We start from the raw sequence: 22115 nt of genomic DNA, 5'->3' as shown, positions 1-22115 counted from the left end.
GGGGTGGGCTCTACATGTGGGACCCACATGTGGAGACCACCCCTCTTGTGAGAGGAAGGAGCAATATAGTTCTTTGAATTGCCCTAAGGGACAGTAATAGGGAAATATGAATAAAGCAGGAAAAAAAACGATGAGAATGTGAAAACCTCTAATGATGATACAAGTGATAGTGGTGTAGCTTCAGCAATGCCTCAATTATTATGGGTGAGTTTGCGATTTTCATTGAATGGAACTTACACAATTTATTCAAAGCATCTGAAATGAGTTGGTTTTGCTTTTCCATAGCATTAAACTTTGAACAAAGTTGTTTTAAGATGTCAACAAAATTTCAACTTTGTTGTAATTTTGATGATTTGGGTGACGAAGATGAGAAAAATATGAAGTAAATTGAAATCAGAGCAATTCCTCTACAAGATGTAGACAACCCATCGGGAATACATAGTGTTTCAGACACTACATTACATGTGTCAATGGGTATGGCACAAAATACTACAAAATCTACTAACGTTAAAAATTCACATATACAGGTGAAGTAAAATGAAGCTGCACAATCCAGCTCTGGATGGAAATAAAGAAACAAAAAGTGTCGTGTCAATTCACCTTATACACTAGTTTGGAAAGGCTACTGCTCTTCAGGTTCTTGCTTTCTCCACAAAGACCTATTGATTTGAGCACCACTTTCATAACCACTGCTCTCACCAGATTCAGTAACATGCTTCTCCATCAACATATCCCTTGTACCATCACGCTGTAAGCGTCCAGCTCTTCGGTCCTAAAACCAAATGCCAAAAAAAAAAAAAAAATGATAAGAAGTCCATACCAGGAAGCACTGCATAATACATACTGTAAAACATATCTTATCTTGATGTGCTTTCATGTGACAAAAAGATGAATTCAAAGATTGAAATTTTGCTGTCACTTTCTTTGAAACATATATGCAAACTGATAAACAGGTTTTATGGAAACCTAGACAATCCTATTCTTGGAAAATGTGTGCTACATGAGTTTCCATCCCTAGAAAACATTAAAACCCCAAAGTGACAATAACTAGTAATCCTGTGTCTGATTTGAGTAGGAAATGCTTGTCTTTCTACATTTAAATTCAAATAATTGAAGTGCACGGCTGTTGGCAATTTACAAGTTCATGTAGAAAACAAGAAAAGATGATAAATATAATTCTCAAACAAAGTCTAACCATTGTGAGAATAGACATAAAGAATCAACCATTGAGATCAATTAGGGGTCAAAGTAAATGCAAACTCACATCACGGAAGGGAAACTCATCAGCTTCAAGCATATGTATAACATGCCCCATCTTCGGCCTTTTCTGAGCATTTGGGTCCACACAGCGTAAAGCTACTAACAGAGCACGCTTCAGTGCCCTTGAAGAAGGCTTCTCTGGCAACCTAGGATCCAAAACTCCCTCCGCATTCCGATTTGTAACCATGGTTTTAAGCCACTCAACTAGGTTCACCTGAAAGATTGACTTACCCGTTTATATCAGATTGTAAAACTAATCTTGAACTGGTCATAAGACAATGCCATTAAGTAACTTTGGTTGATTATACATACCTCTCCAGCAGGGCGGCTATAGTCTACAGGGTTTCTCCCAGAAATGATCTCCATAAGAAGAATTCCAAAACTATACACATCACTTCTTTCATTCAACATGCCAGTACTGGCATATTCTGGAGCCACATATCTACAGAACAGAATCAGAAAATTGTCATTCCATTTTGCTCGGTTTTCGTAAGTGTCAGAATAAGAAGTCATCATGATAGTTTTTAATTAAGAGAGGATCAACTGACCCAAATGTTCCCATCACACGAGTTGTCACATAACTCTTCTCCGAGCCCAAGAGCTTTGCTAGGCCAAAGTCAGACACCTTTGGATTCCACTGCTTATCAAGCAAAATATTGCTTGACTTAATATCACGGTGAACAACCTTGGGCTCAAGACCCTCATGTAGGTATGTCAATCTGTATTCGTAATCAAGCTTCAGTTATGGCAGAACCAAAACAATACAAAGAAAAGAAACTTCATTAAATAAACTTATTTGACTCAAAACATACCCTTTTGCAGTTCCAAGTATTATATTCATACGAACCTCCCAGGTAAGTGGGCTGCAAGGTCCAACATCTCCATGAAGCCACTGTTCTAAGTTTCCATTGTCAACATACTCATAAACAAGCATCCTATAACAATTCAATTACATGATAGATAAAATAATGTTATTAAAGATAAATTAAAAATATGAAAACACAGTTGATTGTAATATTTTAAGCAAGAGGAGAAAACCTCTAACCTGCAAGGTTATCAATAAACATTAAAGATAAGAGGGACAGGATGTAACTAAAGATCAAAATACCTATGAGCTCCTTCAGCACAATAACCGAGCAACCTCACTAAATTCTTATGCCGAACACGTCCAATTGCTTCAACTTCAACCTTAAACTCCTTCTCAGCTTGTCCTCTAAAGCAAAAACAACTAACCCAATTAAGCTTTCTCTGCCATAACCCCCACAACACAGAGCACAGGAAACACTTGTTCAACACACAATCCACACCTTCAACTCTCAAAGTTATAACAAATCAACAAACAAACATAGTAGTAAACATCCATCTGAACTAACAAATTAAATCCCCAACTGGGTTCATACCAACAAAAAGCAAAGAACTTAAAACTAACACCCCAAGTAACAAAAAGATTAAAAATTCATAAATATACTCAGTTTCATAAAAAAGCAACAACCAAACATAGAAACAAACATCCAACTGAACTAACACATCAATTTCCCAACTGGGTTCATGACAACACAAAGCAAAGTAATTAAAACTCACATCCCTAGTAATTAGAAGATTAAAAATTTATAACAAAGAAAGAAAACAAAGAAAGTAACAATCATCCAACTGAACTAACACATCAATTTCCCAACTGGGTTCATGACAACACAAAGCAAAGTAATTAAAACTCACATCCCTAGTAATTAGAAGATTAAAAATTTATAACAAAGAAAGAAAACAAAGAAAGTAACAATCATCCAACTGAACTAACACATCAAATTCCCAACTGGGTTCATACCAACACAAAGCAAAGCAGTTAAATACCTTAAACCCCAAGTAACAAAAAGATTAAAAACTTTTTGAGAATGTTTTACAAAACATGCAACACTTTTTCAACACATGATCCACACCTTAACTCTCAAACTCATAACATGCAACAAATATTACCTATTATTGAGCAAATTCTTGACAGCAACGTTGGTGTTATCCTCCATAAGACCACGGTAAACAATCCCATACCCACCTTCACCAATCACATTCTCATCAGCAAAACCATTAGTGGAAACCTCAAGCTCTCTGAGAGTATACCAATGGCCCCACCCCAAGTGCGAGACCTCTGGCCCTACAATCGTAGCCTGGTCACCCGACCGGGTCTCCCCACTTCCATGACTCGACCCGGTAACCCGCTCCGGGTACGAAATCCGGTGGTCTTTACCAATTTCAATGTGAATTCTGTTCTTCCCAGTAGCTGGACTCTCTTCCTCTTGTTGCTGAAGAAGCAGGAGTTGGGGTCTGGCTGCTACTGGCTCCAATTCCGGTAGTGGGTCGGGGTTTGATGTGGGTTTCGGTTTCGGGTCCTGGTCGATTCTGATTTCTTGGATTTCTTTGGACACGTTTGGAATTATAGTAAGGCTCTGAGACGACTTGTTGTTGTGCTTTGAAGTAGAAGAAGCTGAAGAAGAAGAAGAAGCAGCTGAACTGTTACGCCTAGAGATGAACCAAAGAGATATAAGGAAAAGTACAAGAACTATTGCTGCTCCAACACACATTCCAAGTACTACCCATAAGCGTAAACCGAAAATTGAGGTTCGCTTTGAGAGCTGGTCGTTTAAGAAGTTGTACTCAGACATTGTACTTGAACTTCTTCTCCTTCTTCTTCTTGTTCTTTATATGAGAGACAAAATATCAAAGGCAGCCATGGAATTGAAGAAGAAGAAGAAGAAGAGAGACAAAGAGTGTGAAAGTGTGTGGCAGTGAGGTAATTTGGAAAATGGACTGCACAGAATGACAGTGGGGTTTTGAGACACAGAGAGAGGAGCTGGCATGATGGGACTTCTCGTATGTAACAGTCATAACCCCACTTTTTTTTTTTACTTTTTTGACTTTTTGTGAAATAGTGATTTAAGGGTCCAAAGTTAAAAGGTATTTAATATAATTATTTAGGGGTGTGTACAATACGTGTTGTGACTTTCCATAAATTTTAGTAGATTTCTTTTTTAAGTTTTTTAAATATTATTAATTAAATAGTATTTTTTTTCAACAACTTTCTATATTTGTTTTTGTTTAAACAACTATTCTTTTTGTGAAGGGGCAATACAAAATTCATCTATATATTTTTTTTTCTTTTGAAAACATTAATATCATTCCTTAATTTTGGGATATTTTGGTGCAATTTTTTTGGGAACCTAAACCTAAGGTTGACCTTGGCATCATTAGGGTATTTATACTCATTTTTTAAAATAAAAATATATATATATATATATATACTTGTTAAAAATTTATCATTAGACAAAATTTAGTTACAAAATTAGTTGTAGTTTTAAATTATAAAATAGGTTTAAATTATAACCTTACTCAATATCTTTTTATTGGAAGTGAATTTTGACAAATCCACAGTTAGATTACATCTTATTTTTATATTCTCTATACTTGCAAAATTTTTAAAAAATTAAATATCAATAATTATGTGATCAATAAATTATTTAAATTGTAAGTTTTTATAGTTTATAATTATGTATAAACTATAAGTCTATAGATTATATAGTAAATAACATCTAATTGATACAAAATTTGACATATATATTAAGAACATAAAAAACATACAGTTCAATGGTCATATTTTTAAAATATACAATAATATTTATTTTATTTAGTAAACTTTGTCCGTTAGTTTATACACAAAGTTATTATCTTTGTATTATTTAATTTTTAATGCTTATGTACTATTCGACTTTATCTATTTGAAAAGTCTATTTTTTAAAAATAAAAATAAAAATCCATTAAATGCATCTTAATGACCTGAGGAAAAAAAATCCTTAAAAAAAACTTATCAAAATAAAAATCATTATTAAGTGTATTCACATTGGAGATCCTATTTTAGCAAAAAAATTAGTTTAGCTCTCAAATGACCAAAAAAAAAAATCAATTTTTTATTTGAGGTTTTTTTTAGCAACCCGCTATAATAAACTACTATAAATAGCAACTACTTAAAAAATAAGCATCAATTTTGTATGCAACTCTCACTCTCTCATCATCTAATAAAACATTCACTCATTTTTCAAAAATAATGAAAGCACATTTTAAATAAAATGGTAAAAAAATAGAGTATAAGATGTAGGGTGTATTGTAAAGTGATATGTTAAAATAAATAAAATAACTTTTTGCAATGCTAAAAGCTAACAAATGTGAATACTCTTACACATTCTAGTTCAACCTATTAAACACCTAATGTAAGGGATATGTCTACATACAATACGCATTTATCCAATTCAATCAACTTAATACGAGATATTACTATCCCTTCACTTAAATTCCTAATGTTCTCATTAAGTCTCACATTGTGTTATAGTGCCTTGAACCACGTGACATTACTATGTTGGCTATGATACTATTTATATATTGTGATACCACAAATTGAAAAGAATTTGAACATATTAAATTGTATGAGTATGTGTTGTGCCGGTGTATGTTAAGTCTCATATCGAGTATTTATTAGATAAATCTTAGGTATATAAGCAGGGATGGACCCAATGGGGGGCCCAAGGGGGCTTAGGCCCCCCTTGGCTCAAAGAAAAAAAAAATTGAGCCCCCCGGTCCAAAGAAAGAAAGAAAAAATTATTGGTTATATTTTTTTATTTCTAGAGTTGCACCTCCCTCTTCCAAAAGCTTAGCCCCCCCCCCCTCCCCCCCTTTTTTTTAATTAGCCTAACCCAACTAGCAATCACTCAACTAAAAAACTTAACAAAAACAAAACTTTAAAAAAAAAAAAAATCCTAATCAGCCTATTATAGAATACTAGCATCAGGTGTTCTAAATGCTAAATATTTAGTATTTAGAACACCAAATACCAAAAACACTACTATACGAGACATTTTAAATACTATATTAAAGTAGCAAAAGCAATTTTTGATTTGTGAAAATAATTTTTTATTTTTTATTTTTTGCAATAGCTAATGCTTTTAATATATTATTTTGTGTTTTTCTATCATTGTTGATAAATGATTACATCTTAATGTATTAAAAAACAATGATTTTGTGTATTTATCTTAGTTGATAGTTTGTTAATACTATATTGATACATATTTTGTTTTTTTTTTCTTTTTATACTTCGGGCCTCTAGCTTGAAATCCTAGATCCACCCATGTATATAAATGATTAAGATAAGTCTCAATTGCAACTTGGGTAAGTGATTTTGGATTCTAAATGTAGACGTGACTAACACATTTTTTTGGACAATGGCCACAATGTGGCTTATAATGAGGACATCAAGAATTTAAGTAAAAACTATACATAAGCAAATAATTTAAATAATCTTAAGAAAAAAAAGTTAAAAACTTAAAAAGCACACTATTTAATAAAACCAAGTTTGTTAGAACCAAGCTTTTTGTTTTTTTGGGACCATGAGACATTATTATTAAATGAGAATATAGTCAAACGTAACGATGGGATCTATGTGTAGTGTAAGGTTGTATTAATTTGTCATTATTATATGTTCATACTGTGGGTTATTGTATTAATTTGTTATTGTGTTGTTATTGGCTGGATTTTGGGATGCGATTTTGTCATTGTTTTTAGTCGGTTTTGTTTGTTCTCTTGCGATTCATGTGAGTTGTGACATAGTTAAGATTTTAATAATGAATGGAGGGAATAATTAAAAAGGATGGTGGTGTCTCGGTGATGGCTGCATTATGCGAGAATAGTGTTATACTCCGTAATAATTAGCTCATTCACCATTTATAATCCTTTTTTTCTCGTGCGTTTGAGATAGTGTTGTTTGACCATGGTGGTGGACCTTAAGTTTTGATTGTTGTTTTTAATGCTTGCTTTTAATGAAGTGCTCAGTATCAGTCTTTTTGGTATTATTCCAATTCAGATTTGTAATATGATATAAAATGCCTTTTATTTTTCTTAGATTTTAAGGATTTGTTAATGAATTATTTAAAAAAAAAAATTAAGAGAAAGTTTAGAAAATTTTTTATGTTATATTTATGGGAAATATAAAAAGTTGTTAACCTCAAGAAGTTGGCTTAGTGTTTGAAACCTTTTGCATGCATCTTGGGACTACCTCCATAAGATTCCTCCTTATAATAATCTGATGTGTGTAGAACAAGAGACAATAGGAAATAGTCAAATACCTGAAAAAATCTGAACGTCCTCATTTGTTAAAAAAAAAAAAAAAATTGTCAAAAGTTAAAACATTAGTTTTTTATTTATTTTTTTATTCCCATAAAAAAACTTTTTAAAAATAGTTTACTATCAAATCCGCTGCATCTGTTAAGTCCTTCTTTTTATTTTTTTAATGTTTTGTTCTTTTATTTGGTAAATCCCCTGCATCTGTTAACTCCTTCTTTTATTTTTTAATGTTTTGTTTCTTTACTTGGTAAAAGAGGAATTGATTAAACACTATAAAAAGGGGTTAGAGATAAAATCTTCTTGGTGGGTTCTTTACTATGGATATGATTTCATATATAAAAACCTTATTATTTTTCCAATAGGGTTTAACATCAAGATAGGCTTTTATGGGCCATGGGATACGGCCCTGAAAGAAATTTAAGAGGCGGCAAAAGTGGACCCATTTTCCAGGTCATCATCATTAAATTGGATAAATTAAAATCATGAAATTTAGGCATGGGTATTGAGTATTGCCACTTTTCATGATGTTCACTTCAGCTCCCGACTTTAAAACATGAAAATGGCAATGCAGCCAACTTCAATTTCAATGAAGGCTTCCAGAAAAAACATGAAGTTAGACACTGTTTGATTTCATTTTAAGAAACTTTTGACTTTTAGTTAAAAAAGGGGGGGAAAAATCTTAGTAATCGACTAATTTCCATATTGTTTCATGTTGCCTTTTGTTTTTATTTTTGTAATTTTCTTTTGTATAGTTTTATTTGCATGATTTTTTTTGATAAATTATTTAAATAATACAAATAAATAGCCTTATAAATTATTACGTAATAAATTTGAGGAAATTTTTCTAAATTAGTTTGAAGTTATTTTTTATTATAATGCAAAAGCAAACAAAATTGACTTTCAATGCAATTTTGCATAGGAAAGCTCTATTTTTTCTTTTGTTATGTTAAAATATATTATTATATTTTAGGGTTGATAGTTTATTTCTTAGTAATTTTCATGTTGTCTTTTGTTTTTGATTTTGTATTTTTCTTCGTATGATTTTTTTAATAAATTATTTGAATTATTTAAACAATATAAATAAAAATAGTTTTGTAAATTATCACGTAGTGAATTGGTGGTGATTTCTCTAAACTGGTTTAAAACTAATCTCTATCATAATGCAAAAGCAAAACAAAATTGACTTTCAATGCAATTTTTGCACGCGAAGCTCTTTTTTTTTTCTTTTGTTTTGTTAAAGTATATTAATATTATTATAATATTTTGGGGTTGATAGTTTACTTCCCCATCAAATGTCGAATTTTGTCATTTGGGTGATGATTCATTATATCATACAATGACAACCCGGTCATACTCATATGGGCACAAATTGTCATAGTGGAACATGGTAGTTTGTTGTCCTAATCTAATCCAATCCAAAGTCATTGTAAGCGTGTGTCATCATTTTTCACGCCCAATTGATGGTTTGGTTTGGCAGGAAATGAGGAGCACCGTGTGATTAATACAAAATAAAGTTGATTCTTCTTTGAATAATGTTAGGAATATACTAATATATTTTATCATTTTTTTTTTCATAATTATTAACATTATTATAAGCGTTTGTTATCATTTTTTTTCAGAACTTTTTCATACCATTATATTTGGAATAGACTAATATTAATATATTTACATAATTTTATAACAGTAAAGAATAAGCACAATATGATTTAAAGTTAATAGATGCACTAAGACATTTGTTAGTAAATCATTTTAAAAAATATTTTGTGGGAAAAATAGTAAATCATTTTATGAAATATTTTGTGGAAAAAAAGTAACTGATTTTTTGACAGTCTTTTTTATTTCCAATAAAAGTGATATAAAATTTTTTCTAAAATGACTCATTAGCATTTAGCATTTGTTAACAGTACTATATATTTATATATTGTAATTAAAACATCATTTTCACATGGATCAATCAATTAACCCAACCTGTATTATGCATCAATCAAACAGAATATTCTCCCTAAAAATTATATATATATATATATATATATATATATTACATCCTTCACTCATTGTTCTTCCTTTGTGGTTTGAGCACACTCCTCCAAGGCATCATTTCGGCATTTCCTCATTATATTGCAACAAAGGAAGTGACAAAAATTATTTTGTACAGTGTTGGCCACTTTAGTTACCAGCAGCACAGACCCAAAACTAACAAGAAGAAATTAAAGCCATGCTGGACCTTTTATAGTTTTATTGCATTAATATGTCCAGAAGTTTGGGGAAAAAAAAACCTGAAATTCTTTTATTGGTTTTGTTGGTTATATAAATGGTACCTGCTTCTTCTTTTTTTCAGTTGTTGTTGGAGTACCTTTTAGAATTCCGGACATTTGTTGGACTTTTTTTATTTGTTCAGTCCCTTTCCATTTAATGAAATAGCTTTTCTTAATAGAAAAAGAAGCGGGAATTTGTATCTTTGGACTTTAAAACACACAGTTTTCTTAGGATACTCTCCTCAGCAATAAATATGATTAGCTTTTTTTTTGTTGTTGTCGTTTTTAGAAGAATAAATATGATTAGCCGAGGATAGTTCTGGGTGGTAAACTAGTACTGGTCCTAGTGGATGATCCAAACCCTTCAATGGTTCACCCATTTGGTACTTTTTTTAATTAGAAGATTTAAAATGAACAAATTAATGTCAAAATCTCTCAAAACACGTGGATTTCAGTTACAAGCTCAACTGGTAAAATCTCTGATGATTAAATAAAAAATTTATAGTTGAATTTTTGCTTATACCAAAAACCGATTAATGTCCTGATCTGATGATAAAAAGTTATAAAAAGTCAAATATTTAGGTGCCCAAAAAAGATGTAAACTCTAGACTATGTAGTATTGATAATATTCTTGCGTCAATGTGACAAGAGCCACAGGTTCATTTCACCTACTGCAAGTTTGAACATTTCCTCCACCGAGAATGCCTCTGAATATTCATCAGAAGCTCCACCAGCCTGATCACAAAAGCCCCAATAAGTAAGAATTGAATCTTTATATATGTTTTACATGTAATAAATTTAATTACAAGCATTTTCAACGTAATAAAAGAAATGAAAAATAAGGGACAGGATAATAGAAGCAAATTTCAAATATATCGAAGTATAATATATATCTTTTGAGAATTTTGGTCAAGGTTTCTTCTTTCTTCCACGAATTAGGGTGAACGAGAATTGGAAGGTCAGCCTTGGAGTTGAGATTTCTTGGGAAGCTTAAAGAAAAAGATGCTATGAACAATGTTACATTATTGTGAATTTGACTAATTCAACTTAATTTTTTTTTTTGAGAAAAATTCAACTTAATTGATGCAAAAGCTTAGTAATAAATTAATCTGCCACATTATGCAATACATTTTTAACAAACCTTTACCAAATTAATTACAAAATTCACTCCCCCTAAAATCGGAAAAAAAAAATATTATTTGATATTTCTAACAGAAATATCCAGGGTTTAAATCTCTCATCCTCTGTTATAACTATTGAACTATTAAAAATAAAAACTCTTCGTTATAACTATATTCATCGCTTTGGTTCAATAAATTTATTTTTACTTTAAAAGAAAAGTATAACTTTTTAAAATTGATAAAGTTTTCTTCCAAACCAGTTTGGAGGAATTTCTTCCAACTCATTATATGACGACTCAAAACAATCTACGCGTACTTTTTAAATAAGTCATAAAACTCATTAAATAAGTTATGCGACTAATTATTAAAAGTCTTACTTTCATTGAATCAATAAGGTTTAGAGTTCAGGTTTCTTTCACTTACATGGGCATGGATCATGTACAGACTACGACAATTATCCGAGGAAATGTGAGCAGACACCACATTCAGTTTATGCTTCTCTAGTATTTTAAAGATGGTGGCCAATAGCCCTGGCTTCCTCGGAGAACAAACACTGATTTGAGCATCATCTCCACACAAATTCAACACAACATTTGGCGAAGACCACGTCTGAAAGCAAGGAGGAATCAGACATGATTGACAGGTTTTTGTTGACATTAAGAAGTTCTTTGATGATTCCTTGTTAGCTAAAAATTCTTCCTTTAATTTGAGTTCTTCTGCTTGTGATGTAATCAAGAATGGTACCTCATATTCAACTATCATTCCACTTTGGAGCTTTTCGATCCTTTGCTTTTGCAATGTCTGGAGAGTGTGTTCAAGGGTCTTGATATAATTCACTGCCTCATTAACAATGGTGGACCTGTCTACCTGCACACATGATTGCAACTTATAAAGACATCAAATGGTAAAACTCGGAGAGTGAAATTTAAATCTATTGAATTTCATGAGATATAAACGCGTTGCATTTTTTTTTGGTTATGCATAATTTGTTCGTGATGAATGAGAGTCATTGGAAAAAAAAGAAAAAGAAAAGCTCCACATCATTAAAAACATGTTCATATTCATGAAATCATAAAAGGATCCAAATAAATACATATCGGCATGCTACAATTTTTTTAAAGTAGCCAATAGATTCTTTCTTATATAATACAAAATCATTTGAATTCTCAATAAGACACAAAAGAAAGAACTAACAGTTATCATATAGATACCAAAAAAGAATAGTGTTAGAGATGGTGGTTTATAATTTGTAGAAAAAGTAACACCAATCTCTAGTTAAGGTGTTTCAAGGGCATAGCAAAGCAAATTCAGAAATTCACTTTCGGGTTAGTGTTTAGACCCATATATATATAGGGGCAGACATACCGTATAAACATGTTGTAAATCCTAATCTTTCATATAATGTAATGATCAATTTCTTTTTCTGAGTAAGCAAATTACCGAACCACGTAAATGTATGATTAAATAATTTGTCTTTCTAATTTTCGCTAAAATTTCCAATATAGAAATCTTCAAATAGATATGTTTACCTTGGCAGGAAGTAGAGGAAGCAAAGCATGAAGACTAGTGAACATGTTACTCATCTTTTTCCTCCTTTGTCTCTCCGTCCTTATGTGTGTCTCATGCTCCGATTCACCACCACCACCACCACCTTCAGCCTTTCCACTTCTTCTATTTCGCTTCCGACCCACCAATACTTCCTTCTCTTCTTCCATCACACTAGTATTAGAGCTTGAATTAGCTAGGCCGGTTTTTGTGTAACATATTTTGACCACTACCACAACTCATAAAACTACATGAATTGGAAAAAGCCCACAATTTGGTCCTCTCTGAACTGTTATAGTGGCTTTTCTCTACATGGGTGTGTCTGTGTCTTAAGAGTAAGATTTAGGAGAGCAATGAAGAGTGTTATATAGAGATGGAAAAAAGGTGTGAGAACTGAGAAGTGGTGGGTAGGGGCAGGTGAGAACTGAGAAAGAGATATGCATGATTCGGTTAACACCAATAAAAGAGAACAAAAGAGTGAAGTACAATCATGAGACACTGCCGATATTTGACTTCCAAACAAAAACGGACAGTAACCGCGTATCGGAAAAGATTTCTCAAGCCGGGGTCCTTGGCTCTTTGCACATCAGCTTCTTAGTTCTTACAGAAAATCGCGCTGACCTCCCCTCGAATTTTCTGTTATTACACTCCATTCCGTCTAGTTTAAAATAAAACACTCTCCTTTCTTAAAATGTAAAGAATAAGAATCTTTTATCTTACTTTTTATGTTTTATTTTACACTCTATCAATTATAGTATATCATATGTATGATCTTTCTTTTTTTAATTTTGTTTTTTTTTTTTTTTAAAGAATGTAAAATGTGTACTTGTCAAATTGAGATTAATAGGAGTATAAAATGGAACACCAAAAATGAAATAGGCAATTTGTATTCCTAACCTCTCCTAAATGAATAGGAAAGAAAATTATTGATATTAATCTTGAATAACTTTTTCACCCATGATTTAAACTATCATCTACACTCCCTTTTAATAGGAAATTGAGTTTTTTTTTTTTTTTTTTTTTTCTTCTTCTTAAAGTCTTTTTTTGGGGATTGTTGAAACCTTTTATTTAATTGTAGTTGCACGATTTTCCTGACCCAAATTCTATTGATCAGGCTTTGGCCCAAAGCGCAACCCACAATAAATATTTGTAGAGGGTGGGTCAAAGAACTTAGCCTCAGTGAGCCTATTCGGTCTGATACATGGACAATATTGTTGCAGAAAATAAAAACACCAGAATGGATCTCTCACATATGATTCTATTTCTTCAATTCCTAATACAGTTTCTCCGTCCCCTTCTTTGAGGGACTCCACTACATTATATAGTTCTCCTCCTCTCATCTCAACCTTACACTTGTTGATCATCTAAGCATCTACTTGAGCACCTGTCCCATCAGCCGCCCTTATCACTCCCTTTGTGAGTTGCAGAGACCAAGGTGGTACTGTTCAGGGGTCTTTTCCTCATTAATGCAGCCAAGAGGGTGGTTGGGGCGCAATTAATGTGGTGGTAGCTTTCCATGAGATATTTTGGATTTTATTCATTTTATATGTTGGGAGGATGAACTGAATTGGCTGGGGAGAGTTCCTCGTCTGGGCTTCGTGATGTCCGAGGAGGAGTTACTCCTCGGACAGGTTTCCTTGCCGTTATTGGGATTGAGTAATGCTTCATATGTGGCTTCTCTTCGGACGGGACGCTCCTCGGTCGGGCCTGAATTTGGAATAGCCCATTATTTTTGGGCCGGGCCCCACATTAATCATTTAAGGGAAATTAGTTTAAATAATTAGCATTTTAGGGAATGTGAATGTTTTGTTCTAAACTAAAAGAGAACTAAGTGTAATAACAAAATCCCTTAGTGAGGTCAGTGCAATATTCCCTTTTACTTGATTCTCATAAGGAAAAAATAAAAATAAAAACCTTGGTTTTACTCTTTTATTATGATAATGACCATATTCTTAGGGATCAAACTTCAAAATAAATTTAGATCCAATGCAATAACTAGGGTTCTTACAAAGTAAAAGGTAGATTAGAAAAAAAGTAACATTCTTTACTTTTAATCTTAGCCATTAAAAAAACCTATTGAATGGTGCAATATCCCTTGATATTTGCTATTACACTTGATCCCAATATGTCAAATTGAATTATATTAATTAGTTTCCTACAATTCAAAGTGGTGATTGTGTAAATTTAGTGATATCGTGGAAGCCTAAAGAAAACACACACGATACTCTCTTGACAGAACGGAAACTAAATTGTTAGTTTTTTGTAGTAAACCTCAAGTCCACAAGGGGTTTCCTGAATCCACAAGAAGAAGAAAACTGAAATCCACTAGAGAAATAATTTAACAAAAATCTGTGTTTATTGATAATAGTTTAATTTGCCTCTGATGGCTACAAAACATATAAATACTAAGAAAAACGTCTAAAAACCCTAATTCGCATTAATTACGCGATTATGTGACAAAATATCGAAATTTACCAAAAATGGCAAAATTGAGTTAAATGTAGTATCATAAACTAATGACCTTAATGGTCGTCCCAAAACAGACGAGATCTTATTCTGACTTTTAAACTAAAAGTTATTAAGGAAAAACAAATATTACTATAAATAGCAAAAACACTATTTTCGAGGCCTTAATGAAGAAATTCACCTAAATTTTGGCGACATTCATAATTATGAGTTTGGATCAGAATGTTGTTTCCTTTCAACCTGCCAAATTTCATGTAATTCCGACACTATCACCCCGATGGTCTCTACTGGCACTTCCTTTTGATCTTGTGTTGTGACTTTCTGCGCTCTAAGAAGGCATGTGCTATCTGTTCTACATCATTTAGGTAAAGTTGTGGGTGATAGAGAAGATCAACTTCAAGTTTCAACCAAGAAGCATAAATGTGTCAACTATAGAATAGCACAAGCCATGATATGGCTGTTATAGATCACACATCAAAAGTAATCTGAGTCCCACTAAAATGCACAGCCATATCAAACCATAATGTTTCCAATTCATTTAAAAGAGAAAGTTACTTAGTCCTCAAGGTACTTACTAGCTTCACCATCTACTCTTTTTTATCACTCTAAAACAGAAAAAGTAGTCTCAATTTTTGAAGCTTTTCTAGTCCTAAGTTGTTTTGCTATTCAAACTTTCTGAAGATTCTACAAAGAATGACGTCTGAATAAATTAAGCTTGACCTCTTGTCCTTATGTGTTGCATGAACATATCATCATTATTTTGTAACAAACACTTGCTGCTAAAAGAATCATTGGCCAATGTGTGCCCTTATCAAAATGGTTCAAGAGTCTCCTAGACTTAATTAGGTGCCTTCTAAACTCCATGAGAGAAAGATATGATTCAATTAATCTATGATCCTTTTGAGAAAGAAGATATCTCATGAGATGTTTCTCTCACAACATATGAGATCTATATGTGTGGGACTCACGCATGATGTAAGAGAAATGTCTCATGAAACCATCCCCTAAGATAATTTTTCTTCTTGAGGGGGGTTACAATATTTTGGCATTTGGTAGTTTTGGTCCTAACTCCTTAGAGACTCCAACTCCCTTTCCGCAAAAACTTATACTCAAAAAAATATACTAGCTTTTAGAATTTGAAGCAAATAAGTCTCTAAGGCTTTGTTTGGTTGGGAGGATCTAAATATAGGAGGATAAAAAATGTGTGTTTTTTATAATAATAATAATAATAATAAATCATAGTTGGGGTAGAGAAATTTGAAACTTGAACTCCTCTATTAAAAACACCAAAAAATGCCAATGCTCTTGGCATATTTGTGCTTTTTACCCTATATGTGTTTGATAAAAATGATGAAAAAGTGAAAAGATAAAAAGTAAATTATTATTACGTTCTTATTATTAAAAGTAAAAGGATGGAAAAGTAAGGACAATTTTGTGCTTTCCTCCTCATTACCATTTTTACCTCCTATTTTCTACCAAATTTTGAAGAAAAAAATTGTGGTTATTTCTTATTTCTTATTTTTTACCAAATTTGGAAGAAAAAAAATGGTGGGCTCGGGTGAAAAACTCCATCCACTCCATCATCCCATTTTTCTTCTTCTCAATTTTCACTCTAACAAAACAATAGAAAATTATATTTTCCTCTCCCTTTTTTTTACCCAATTTTCCATCCTCTCCTTTTCACCCAACCAAACATAGGCTTTATAGATATACCATGATCAATGCCCTAATTGGTCGTATAGATGTTGTTTGCTAATAAGAAAAGAATTGCATAGTTAAATTATGGTGTGCCTTTGTTGGGCCTTGTTGGTATGGCCTATAAGACTTCTTTTGCTTACTTATGGCCCATATTCTCAAGCCTACTGCGCACATGTGTACATAAAGACTAGGAAAAGAAGAGAGAGAGAGAGAGAGAGGGGGTTTTGGGTGTGATTTCTTCTACTTCTTCCTTCTACCATGGTTATTGAAACCGATTGAAACAAGTGTCTCAAAAGTTTTATGGGTTTTCTTTCAATAATTTGTTTGGAAGATTTCTTTGAGGTGAAGTTGGGTTTGTAAAGCTCCTAATTTATATTAACCTTGTATTTTTTTTCAAGTTTATTGTATAAGATCAAGTTGAGTGATAAATTGGAAAATAGACCTTGAATTTGAAATCTTCACAAAAATTTAACAGGGAAAGTGATTGGTTTGAGTAAAAGAGCATTGTTTATTTCATATACACTATCACACACATACATATTCACTAAAAATAAAGGAAAACACAATGATTTCAAAGTTCGAATTTGTGACTTCACTTAACAAAAAGTCAAATATTGGACAACGCCAACCAATTTGTGGAGTAAGAGAGTGGGGCAAGCAGAGAACATCAGGGGAAATGGGTTTGACATTTCCACCTACCATTTGTCCGTACAATGATTTTTTTATTTTTATTTTTTAAAAGGGGTAGAAAAACCATCTTGAGAACATATTGCTGTCCTTCAGGAGATTGGTTACAGTTACACAATGAATAGTGTGGCTTTTGCAATAACTATATATGTACATCACATGTGTTTTGAGAAAAACGTCTCCTAAGCAATCTAGCAAGTTTCAAGAGTAATTAGAGTGTTAAGGACATTGTCATAATGGTGCAGAAGATATTGATAGTCATTGATCCTTTGGAAATTTTAAATATTGAAATTCATATGATCAAAACAATGAGGTCTTACTCAAAGTATAAAAACTCTGGAGGTTGATTGCAAGATATAATCCTGATATATTTTTTATAGTGATAATTACGGCTGAAGTATACTTTTAAGCAGCCACATATATGATTCTCAAAAAAAAGTCACATGTATAGCTTTTCTGAAATAATAGCATGAACATATTCATACATATATATAATATATACAAAAAAGAAGAAGAAGAAAAACAGTTGGTTGAGCTGCCAACCTGCCATGATACTCCTCCACAAGTATGAAGGTTTATGACCCAACTTTGCCCTAAGAAAGTCACAATCCAGAAAATATCTTGCCATTCAGTCATTCTAAAGAATCGAAACAATCTGTTGTTGTAAAAAACAAGTTAGGAATAAATATAAGTAGTTTTGTTCTATGACTCCAGGACAAGCAATACCCTGATGTTAAAAAAAAAAATGGAAATAGAAAATCCAAAACGATCAAAACCAAGCTTATACAAGGGGTATCAACAGTTTGGATCCCACAATTGTGTTGTTACAACTTGTAAAGTAACCCATGGGTGTCAGCCATTTTCAGTATCATATGCAGTTTCTTTGGTATTTGCCAAAAGAAAATGTTTAAGGTGGAGGGCATCTCTTAAGAGTCTTGGCTAAGGCACATCTAACAAAGAGATCTTTCCGGTGTGGCTGGTATCTGATTGTAGCTTAAGTGTGCCATCACTTCTGATTTCCTTCAAATTGCCAAAAAGGAAGGAAATAATATAAAAAGAAAGACAGAATTAATACCAAAATTCAGATAACTTAGTTACATGTTCATACTAGAGTTACCTGGGAAGATGGAAGATTTAATGTAGTATAGTGAGCCTGAGCTGATTCATCAATCGATTGATTGGATTGAAGTAACAACGGGTTGATTGAACCAATTGAGGTTTCTGAAATGGTGATGTTTGTTGCTGAAGGTATGACAAATGGCTGATTGGGGAGAGTGCATTGGTTGGGAAGATTAGAAGCAGATTGCCTCAAGCTTTCCTCGTTCCCAAAAAATGTCCCCATGCCTCTGCTCGAATTCAGACATCCATTTCTCTCGTCAAAGCTCATTACTGGCTGAGGCAACTGAATTGGCTGCAGTACTCCTGGTAAGCACATTGGGTGCAAACTCAATCCATTTCTCATTGATAACATCTGTAAGACCAATCACAATGAAGAAGTGTATTGAGGATTGCTACGAAAATTATTACAGTTTCCAATTTTTCTGCATTTTCTATTTGGTATAACAAGGATAAAGGAAGGTCAAAGAGAGAAAAGGCATTGTATAGTTCCAAAAAAAGCTGAATGAGGTGGTATTATGTGTAACATGTTACACAAAATAATAAATCAAGCTGAATAGTGAGCAAAATTTAGTCAACTGCAGCTTGTCAGTAGTAACTAGCAATAATATCTAGGAATTTAGCTAGGTAACAATGTTAACCCCCTTGGCTATAGCGCTTTGCTCGCAGGAACACAGAGGGAAGACTTCTACAAAGTTCAAAGAAATTACTATGGATTAGCACAATATAGTAGATATAAGCTAAAAAGAAAGAAAAAAAGCCTAATAATAGCATGATCTGTGAATGGTGATTCCAATTGAAAATGACGCAGTCCCAATCATATAAAGAGGCACCGAGCCGTCAGTGAGATACCACTTAGGAAGAGACATAATGTGGTGATTTTAAAACCATGCTTCAACTGTTTTCAGAAAATTTGGCTTATATATACCTTTGATCAGAGTGATCATAAAGTTAACCGGCCAAGTAATACATGGAAAGAAACTGAGTGTCAAATTTTTAGTCACTTCAAAAATAAAAGCTTAATCACATTGCACAGTGATTTAAATGGTAAATGTGTTGTTCCCCAAACTCTTTTCTCAATCATTTGTACCATTCCTTGGTAGTATTTGAATAACAAAGTAATAGTAATCCAAAAAGAAAATAAGGTACAATCTTCAATGGGAATGCAATTTGTGGTCTTAACATAGTTACAACACACAATGTTGATAAAGTTCTTTCCTCTTGCTATAGAATACTAGTGATACCAAGTTCAAGTCATATATGATATGTTTTCTTGGTGAACATCTCCTTGCTAATATCTAAGCTGTTACGACAGGGCAAGCATCTCCTGCTCTTGAGAAAGGTTTCAATGGATGTTTTCTATACAAAATGGCTAGTTTTAAAGTGCCTAAATTTTTTCTCTTTTCTTTTCAGGTAATCAACATGGAAAGTTTTGTGTAGACATGAGTGATGATTTGATAATTTCGATTTTGGTTATCTACACTATAATTTTATTTTGGTAATTGTCAACGGTCAACTTGGTTTTTTTTTTTAGCTTGGTTTTTACTTTCAATTGTTCATTTTCATTACAGATCCATCCATGATCGATGTCTATTGTTGGCGTAATTTAATCTGCATCTATCTGCTACTTATTTTGTTTTAAAAAAGATCTTAATTGAGGCATCAAAATTTCCTTCTTATTTTGTATTGATAAATTACTAGTTGTTCCAAAGAGTTAAGTTGTTTAGAAATCATAAATCTAAACTCTAACACGCATCATCTTATCATTCTAAAAAAAATTCATTTTGTCTGTCTTCTTTTTCTTTCCTTCTGTTTTTAAAATAAGTTTTGGCCCTAATAGACCATCTTCTCCTGTTTTGAGAGAGAGAAAGAGCCTTAACTAACAAGTAGGGCTATTGAGTGAATCATATCATATGACTATGAAATGGTCATGTGACTACAAGACATGTATTTAGACATTAAGCCGCAACGTTTTTACTAATTTGACTACAAAAGGCTTACAAATTGACGTAACAATAAATGTGATTGATTCCCACTTCAACAACATTAAAAATAAATGTTTGAATTTTTTTTTTTACAAGTGACCCATAAGTCTACAAAATTTATGTGGTAAATTTGGTTGTAAAGCTTTATGTAGTAAATTTATAGTATCATTAGCATTACTCTTTACCTATTAGGCTGAACTACATGTCTGGTCGGCTTCAAGTACATGAACATAGACCCAAAACAGCATTGACTCAAAGAGAAAACTCACCTGTACTTGAAGCTGAAGCTGCTTCAAATATTCAATCGCTTCATCTAGCATAGAAGCCTTATCAGTCTATCCAGAAAAAGTAAAAATCAACAAAAAAGAAGAAAAGTAATCATCAAAGCAATCATTTGAAAGATCAAGTTCAAATTCAGGGGTAAAGAATGAAAGATAAAGAATAAAGTGTACCTTGTTAGAATTTGGAATTAGATTCTGCAAAGCTTTCATTTTCTCATTAATCCTACTCCTCCTCCTCTGCCCACACCGATCAACCAAGTCAACACTACTCAGAAATCATAATTCACTATTTGTAAAATAAACACAAGCACACCCATACACACAAAAGAATGTAGCATTGAGAGGCTACCTTCTCTGACATATTATGAACCTCTGCAGCTCTGCTCCTCTTTGATGAAGAACGAGGTGGGACTGGTTTTTCTGGCACCTCAGACCCCTCGGGACCCTTCTAAGTCAAACAACAAAAATCCGCTAAAACTTTTCCACATTTAACAAGAAAAACAAAAAAATTTAGAAAGTTCGTGTCAATTTGGTAGTTTTGCTTTAAAATGGGAGACTCCACATTGACATTTTGAATAATTCTATGGTTCCTTAATGACATTTTTTTTTTGGATTTGAAATTCAATGATCCTAACCAATCATTTCAACTGTTATAATGTTAACCATTTATGCCAAGAGTTTGTAGCTCAATGGGCCCTCTTGGTTTTTTCATCAAGTTGTACACGGTTCAAATCTCCCATCTTCCTTTATTGTAACTATTGAATTATTGAAAGAAAAAAAAAAGTTTGTAATTTTAACTATTTTAATGTTTACAATCTCAACCATTCATGTATATGTACAAGGACAAACTAATTATCTTAATTAATAATTAGCACACAAAAGCTACATATTGAAATGTTTACTTCTTGTTGGAGCCAGAGGAATCTAATTACTACTTTACCCATAAAAAAAAAAATTAAAAAAAAAATCTCTGTTTCTTTCTCCGCAAATTTTCTCAGCAACCAAACAGAAATTCGTAAAAAAAAAAGAATTGAGAATTTCAAAAGTACCTCGCTGTCGCAACTGAAGTAACCGAGATTATTCTCCGACGTGTTCTCGTTACTCTCTTTCATGTCAGCTCCAGGATCTGAGAAAACGACACCGTACGAAGGTTCAATAGCGACACCCGAGTTTCCATCTCTAACTGCTCGGCACTCCGACTCGGACCGGTTCTCCGATCCTGCAGCTTTCAAAAACATTGATTGTGTTTGTGCATGTGATGGCTGTGAATACATGTATTTTGATGTATAGGCCATGCAAGAAGAAGACAAAGAAGCAGAAGAAGAGTTGTGGTGCAAGAATTGGTTAAGAAAAGTAGATATATCTTCGGATTCCGGAGCAACCGATTGAACAGAAGAAGATGTAACTGTGGTTCCGTACAGATCCGCCATGGAAGAGGAAGAAGAAGAAGAAGAAGAATCACTTTCTCTTTTCTCTGTTTTACGTGTTGTTTTGAAACTTTGGAGCAATAAAAAGTGAGTTTAAGTTTAAGAAGTTTAAGATTAA

The 22115-nt window shown here is 32.7% G+C and overlaps 3 protein-coding genes across 6 annotated transcripts; all 3 read right to left on the bottom strand.

Moving 5' to 3' along the window:
• Positions 1 to 358: 358 nt before the first annotated feature.
• LOC115974160 (probable serine/threonine-protein kinase At1g01540) lies at positions 359 to 4098 on the bottom strand. Its single transcript, XM_031094385.1, has 7 exons — positions 3232 to 4098; positions 2369 to 2473; positions 2073 to 2195; positions 1809 to 1979; positions 1573 to 1702; positions 1265 to 1474; positions 359 to 772 (listed from the first exon to the last, which is right to left on the bottom strand). The coding sequence occupies exons 1-7, from the start codon at positions 3912 to 3914 to the stop codon at positions 623 to 625; spliced, it is 1572 nt and encodes a 523-aa protein (XP_030950245.1). The 5' UTR covers positions 3915 to 4098; the 3' UTR covers positions 359 to 622.
• Positions 4099 to 10157: 6059 nt separating this feature from the next.
• On the bottom strand, positions 10158 to 12820 carry LOC115974162 (transcription factor bHLH95-like). Of its 2 annotated transcripts, XM_031094390.1 has the most exons (4): positions 12322 to 12820; positions 11537 to 11659; positions 11216 to 11401; positions 10158 to 10406 (listed from the first exon to the last, which is right to left on the bottom strand). In XM_031094390.1, exons 1-4 carry the CDS (start codon positions 12505 to 12507, stop codon positions 10308 to 10310), a joined length of 594 nt encoding a protein of 197 aa, XP_030950250.1. In that variant the 5' UTR covers positions 12508 to 12820; the 3' UTR covers positions 10158 to 10307. The 2 variants fall into 2 exon arrangements, with proteins under 2 accessions (XP_030950250.1, XP_030950249.1); XM_031094389.1 differs by having other exon boundaries at positions 11216 to 11659.
• A 4887-nt stretch (positions 12821 to 17707) lies between these two features.
• Positions 17708 to 22115, bottom strand: LOC115974161 (transcription factor SPATULA-like). 3 transcript variants are annotated; one of them, XM_031094388.1, is made up of 6 exons: positions 21620 to 22115; positions 20920 to 21018; positions 20742 to 20807; positions 20559 to 20624; positions 18306 to 18659; positions 17708 to 17843 (listed from the first exon to the last, which is right to left on the bottom strand). In XM_031094388.1, the coding sequence occupies exons 1-6, from the start codon at positions 21998 to 22000 to the stop codon at positions 17826 to 17828; spliced, it is 984 nt and encodes a 327-aa protein (XP_030950248.1). In that variant the 5' UTR covers positions 22001 to 22115; the 3' UTR covers positions 17708 to 17825. The 3 variants fall into 3 exon arrangements, with proteins under 3 accessions (XP_030950248.1, XP_030950246.1, XP_030950247.1); XM_031094386.1 differs by lacking the exon at positions 17708 to 17843 and adding an exon at positions 17850 to 18208 and having other exon boundaries at positions 21620 to 22110; XM_031094387.1 differs by lacking the exon at positions 17708 to 17843 and adding an exon at positions 17850 to 18208 and having other exon boundaries at positions 20920 to 21015; positions 21620 to 22108.

This window comes from Quercus lobata, chromosome 2 (assembly GCF_001633185.2).
Source record: "Quercus lobata isolate SW786 chromosome 2, ValleyOak3.0 Primary Assembly, whole genome shotgun sequence".
Lineage (NCBI taxonomy): Eukaryota > Viridiplantae > Streptophyta > Magnoliopsida > Fagales > Fagaceae > Quercus > Quercus lobata.
This window is presented reverse-complemented; position numbering and strand designations above follow the sequence as displayed.

Coding starts and splice junctions, on each gene's coding strand:
- LOC115974160 (XM_031094385.1), bottom strand. CDS start 3,914: ATGTCTGAGTACAACTTCTTAAACGACCAGCTCTCAAAGCGAACCTCA. Junction 2,474..3,231: donor AAGAATTTGCTCAATAATAG/GTAATATTTGTT, acceptor TTTTTGCTTTAG/AGGACAAGCTGAGAAGGAGT. Junction 1,703..1,808: donor CGTGTGATGGGAACATTTGG/GTCAGTTGATCC, acceptor TCTGTTCTGTAG/ATATGTGGCTCCAGAATATG.
- LOC115974162 (XM_031094389.1), bottom strand. CDS start 12,507: ATGGAAGAAGAGAAGGAAGTATTGGTGGGTCGGAAGCGAAATAGAAGA. Junction 11,660..12,321: donor TTCCTCTACTTCCTGCCAAG/GTAAACATATCT, acceptor TCATGTGTGCAG/GTAGACAGGTCCACCATTGT. Junction 10,407..11,215: donor TGTACATGATCCATGCCCAT/GTAAGTGAAAGA, acceptor TTTTGTGATCAG/GCTGGTGGAGCTTCTGATGA.
- LOC115974161 (XM_031094386.1), bottom strand. CDS start 22,000: ATGGCGGATCTGTACGGAACCACAGTTACATCTTCTTCTGTTCAATCG. Junction 20,808..20,919: donor TTCATAATATGTCAGAGAAG/GTAGCCTCTCAA, acceptor CGGTGTGGGCAG/AGGAGGAGGAGTAGGATTAA. Junction 18,660..20,558: donor AGCTTCAGCTTCAAGTACAG/GTGAGTTTTCTC, acceptor TTGGTCTTACAG/ATGTTATCAATGAGAAATGG.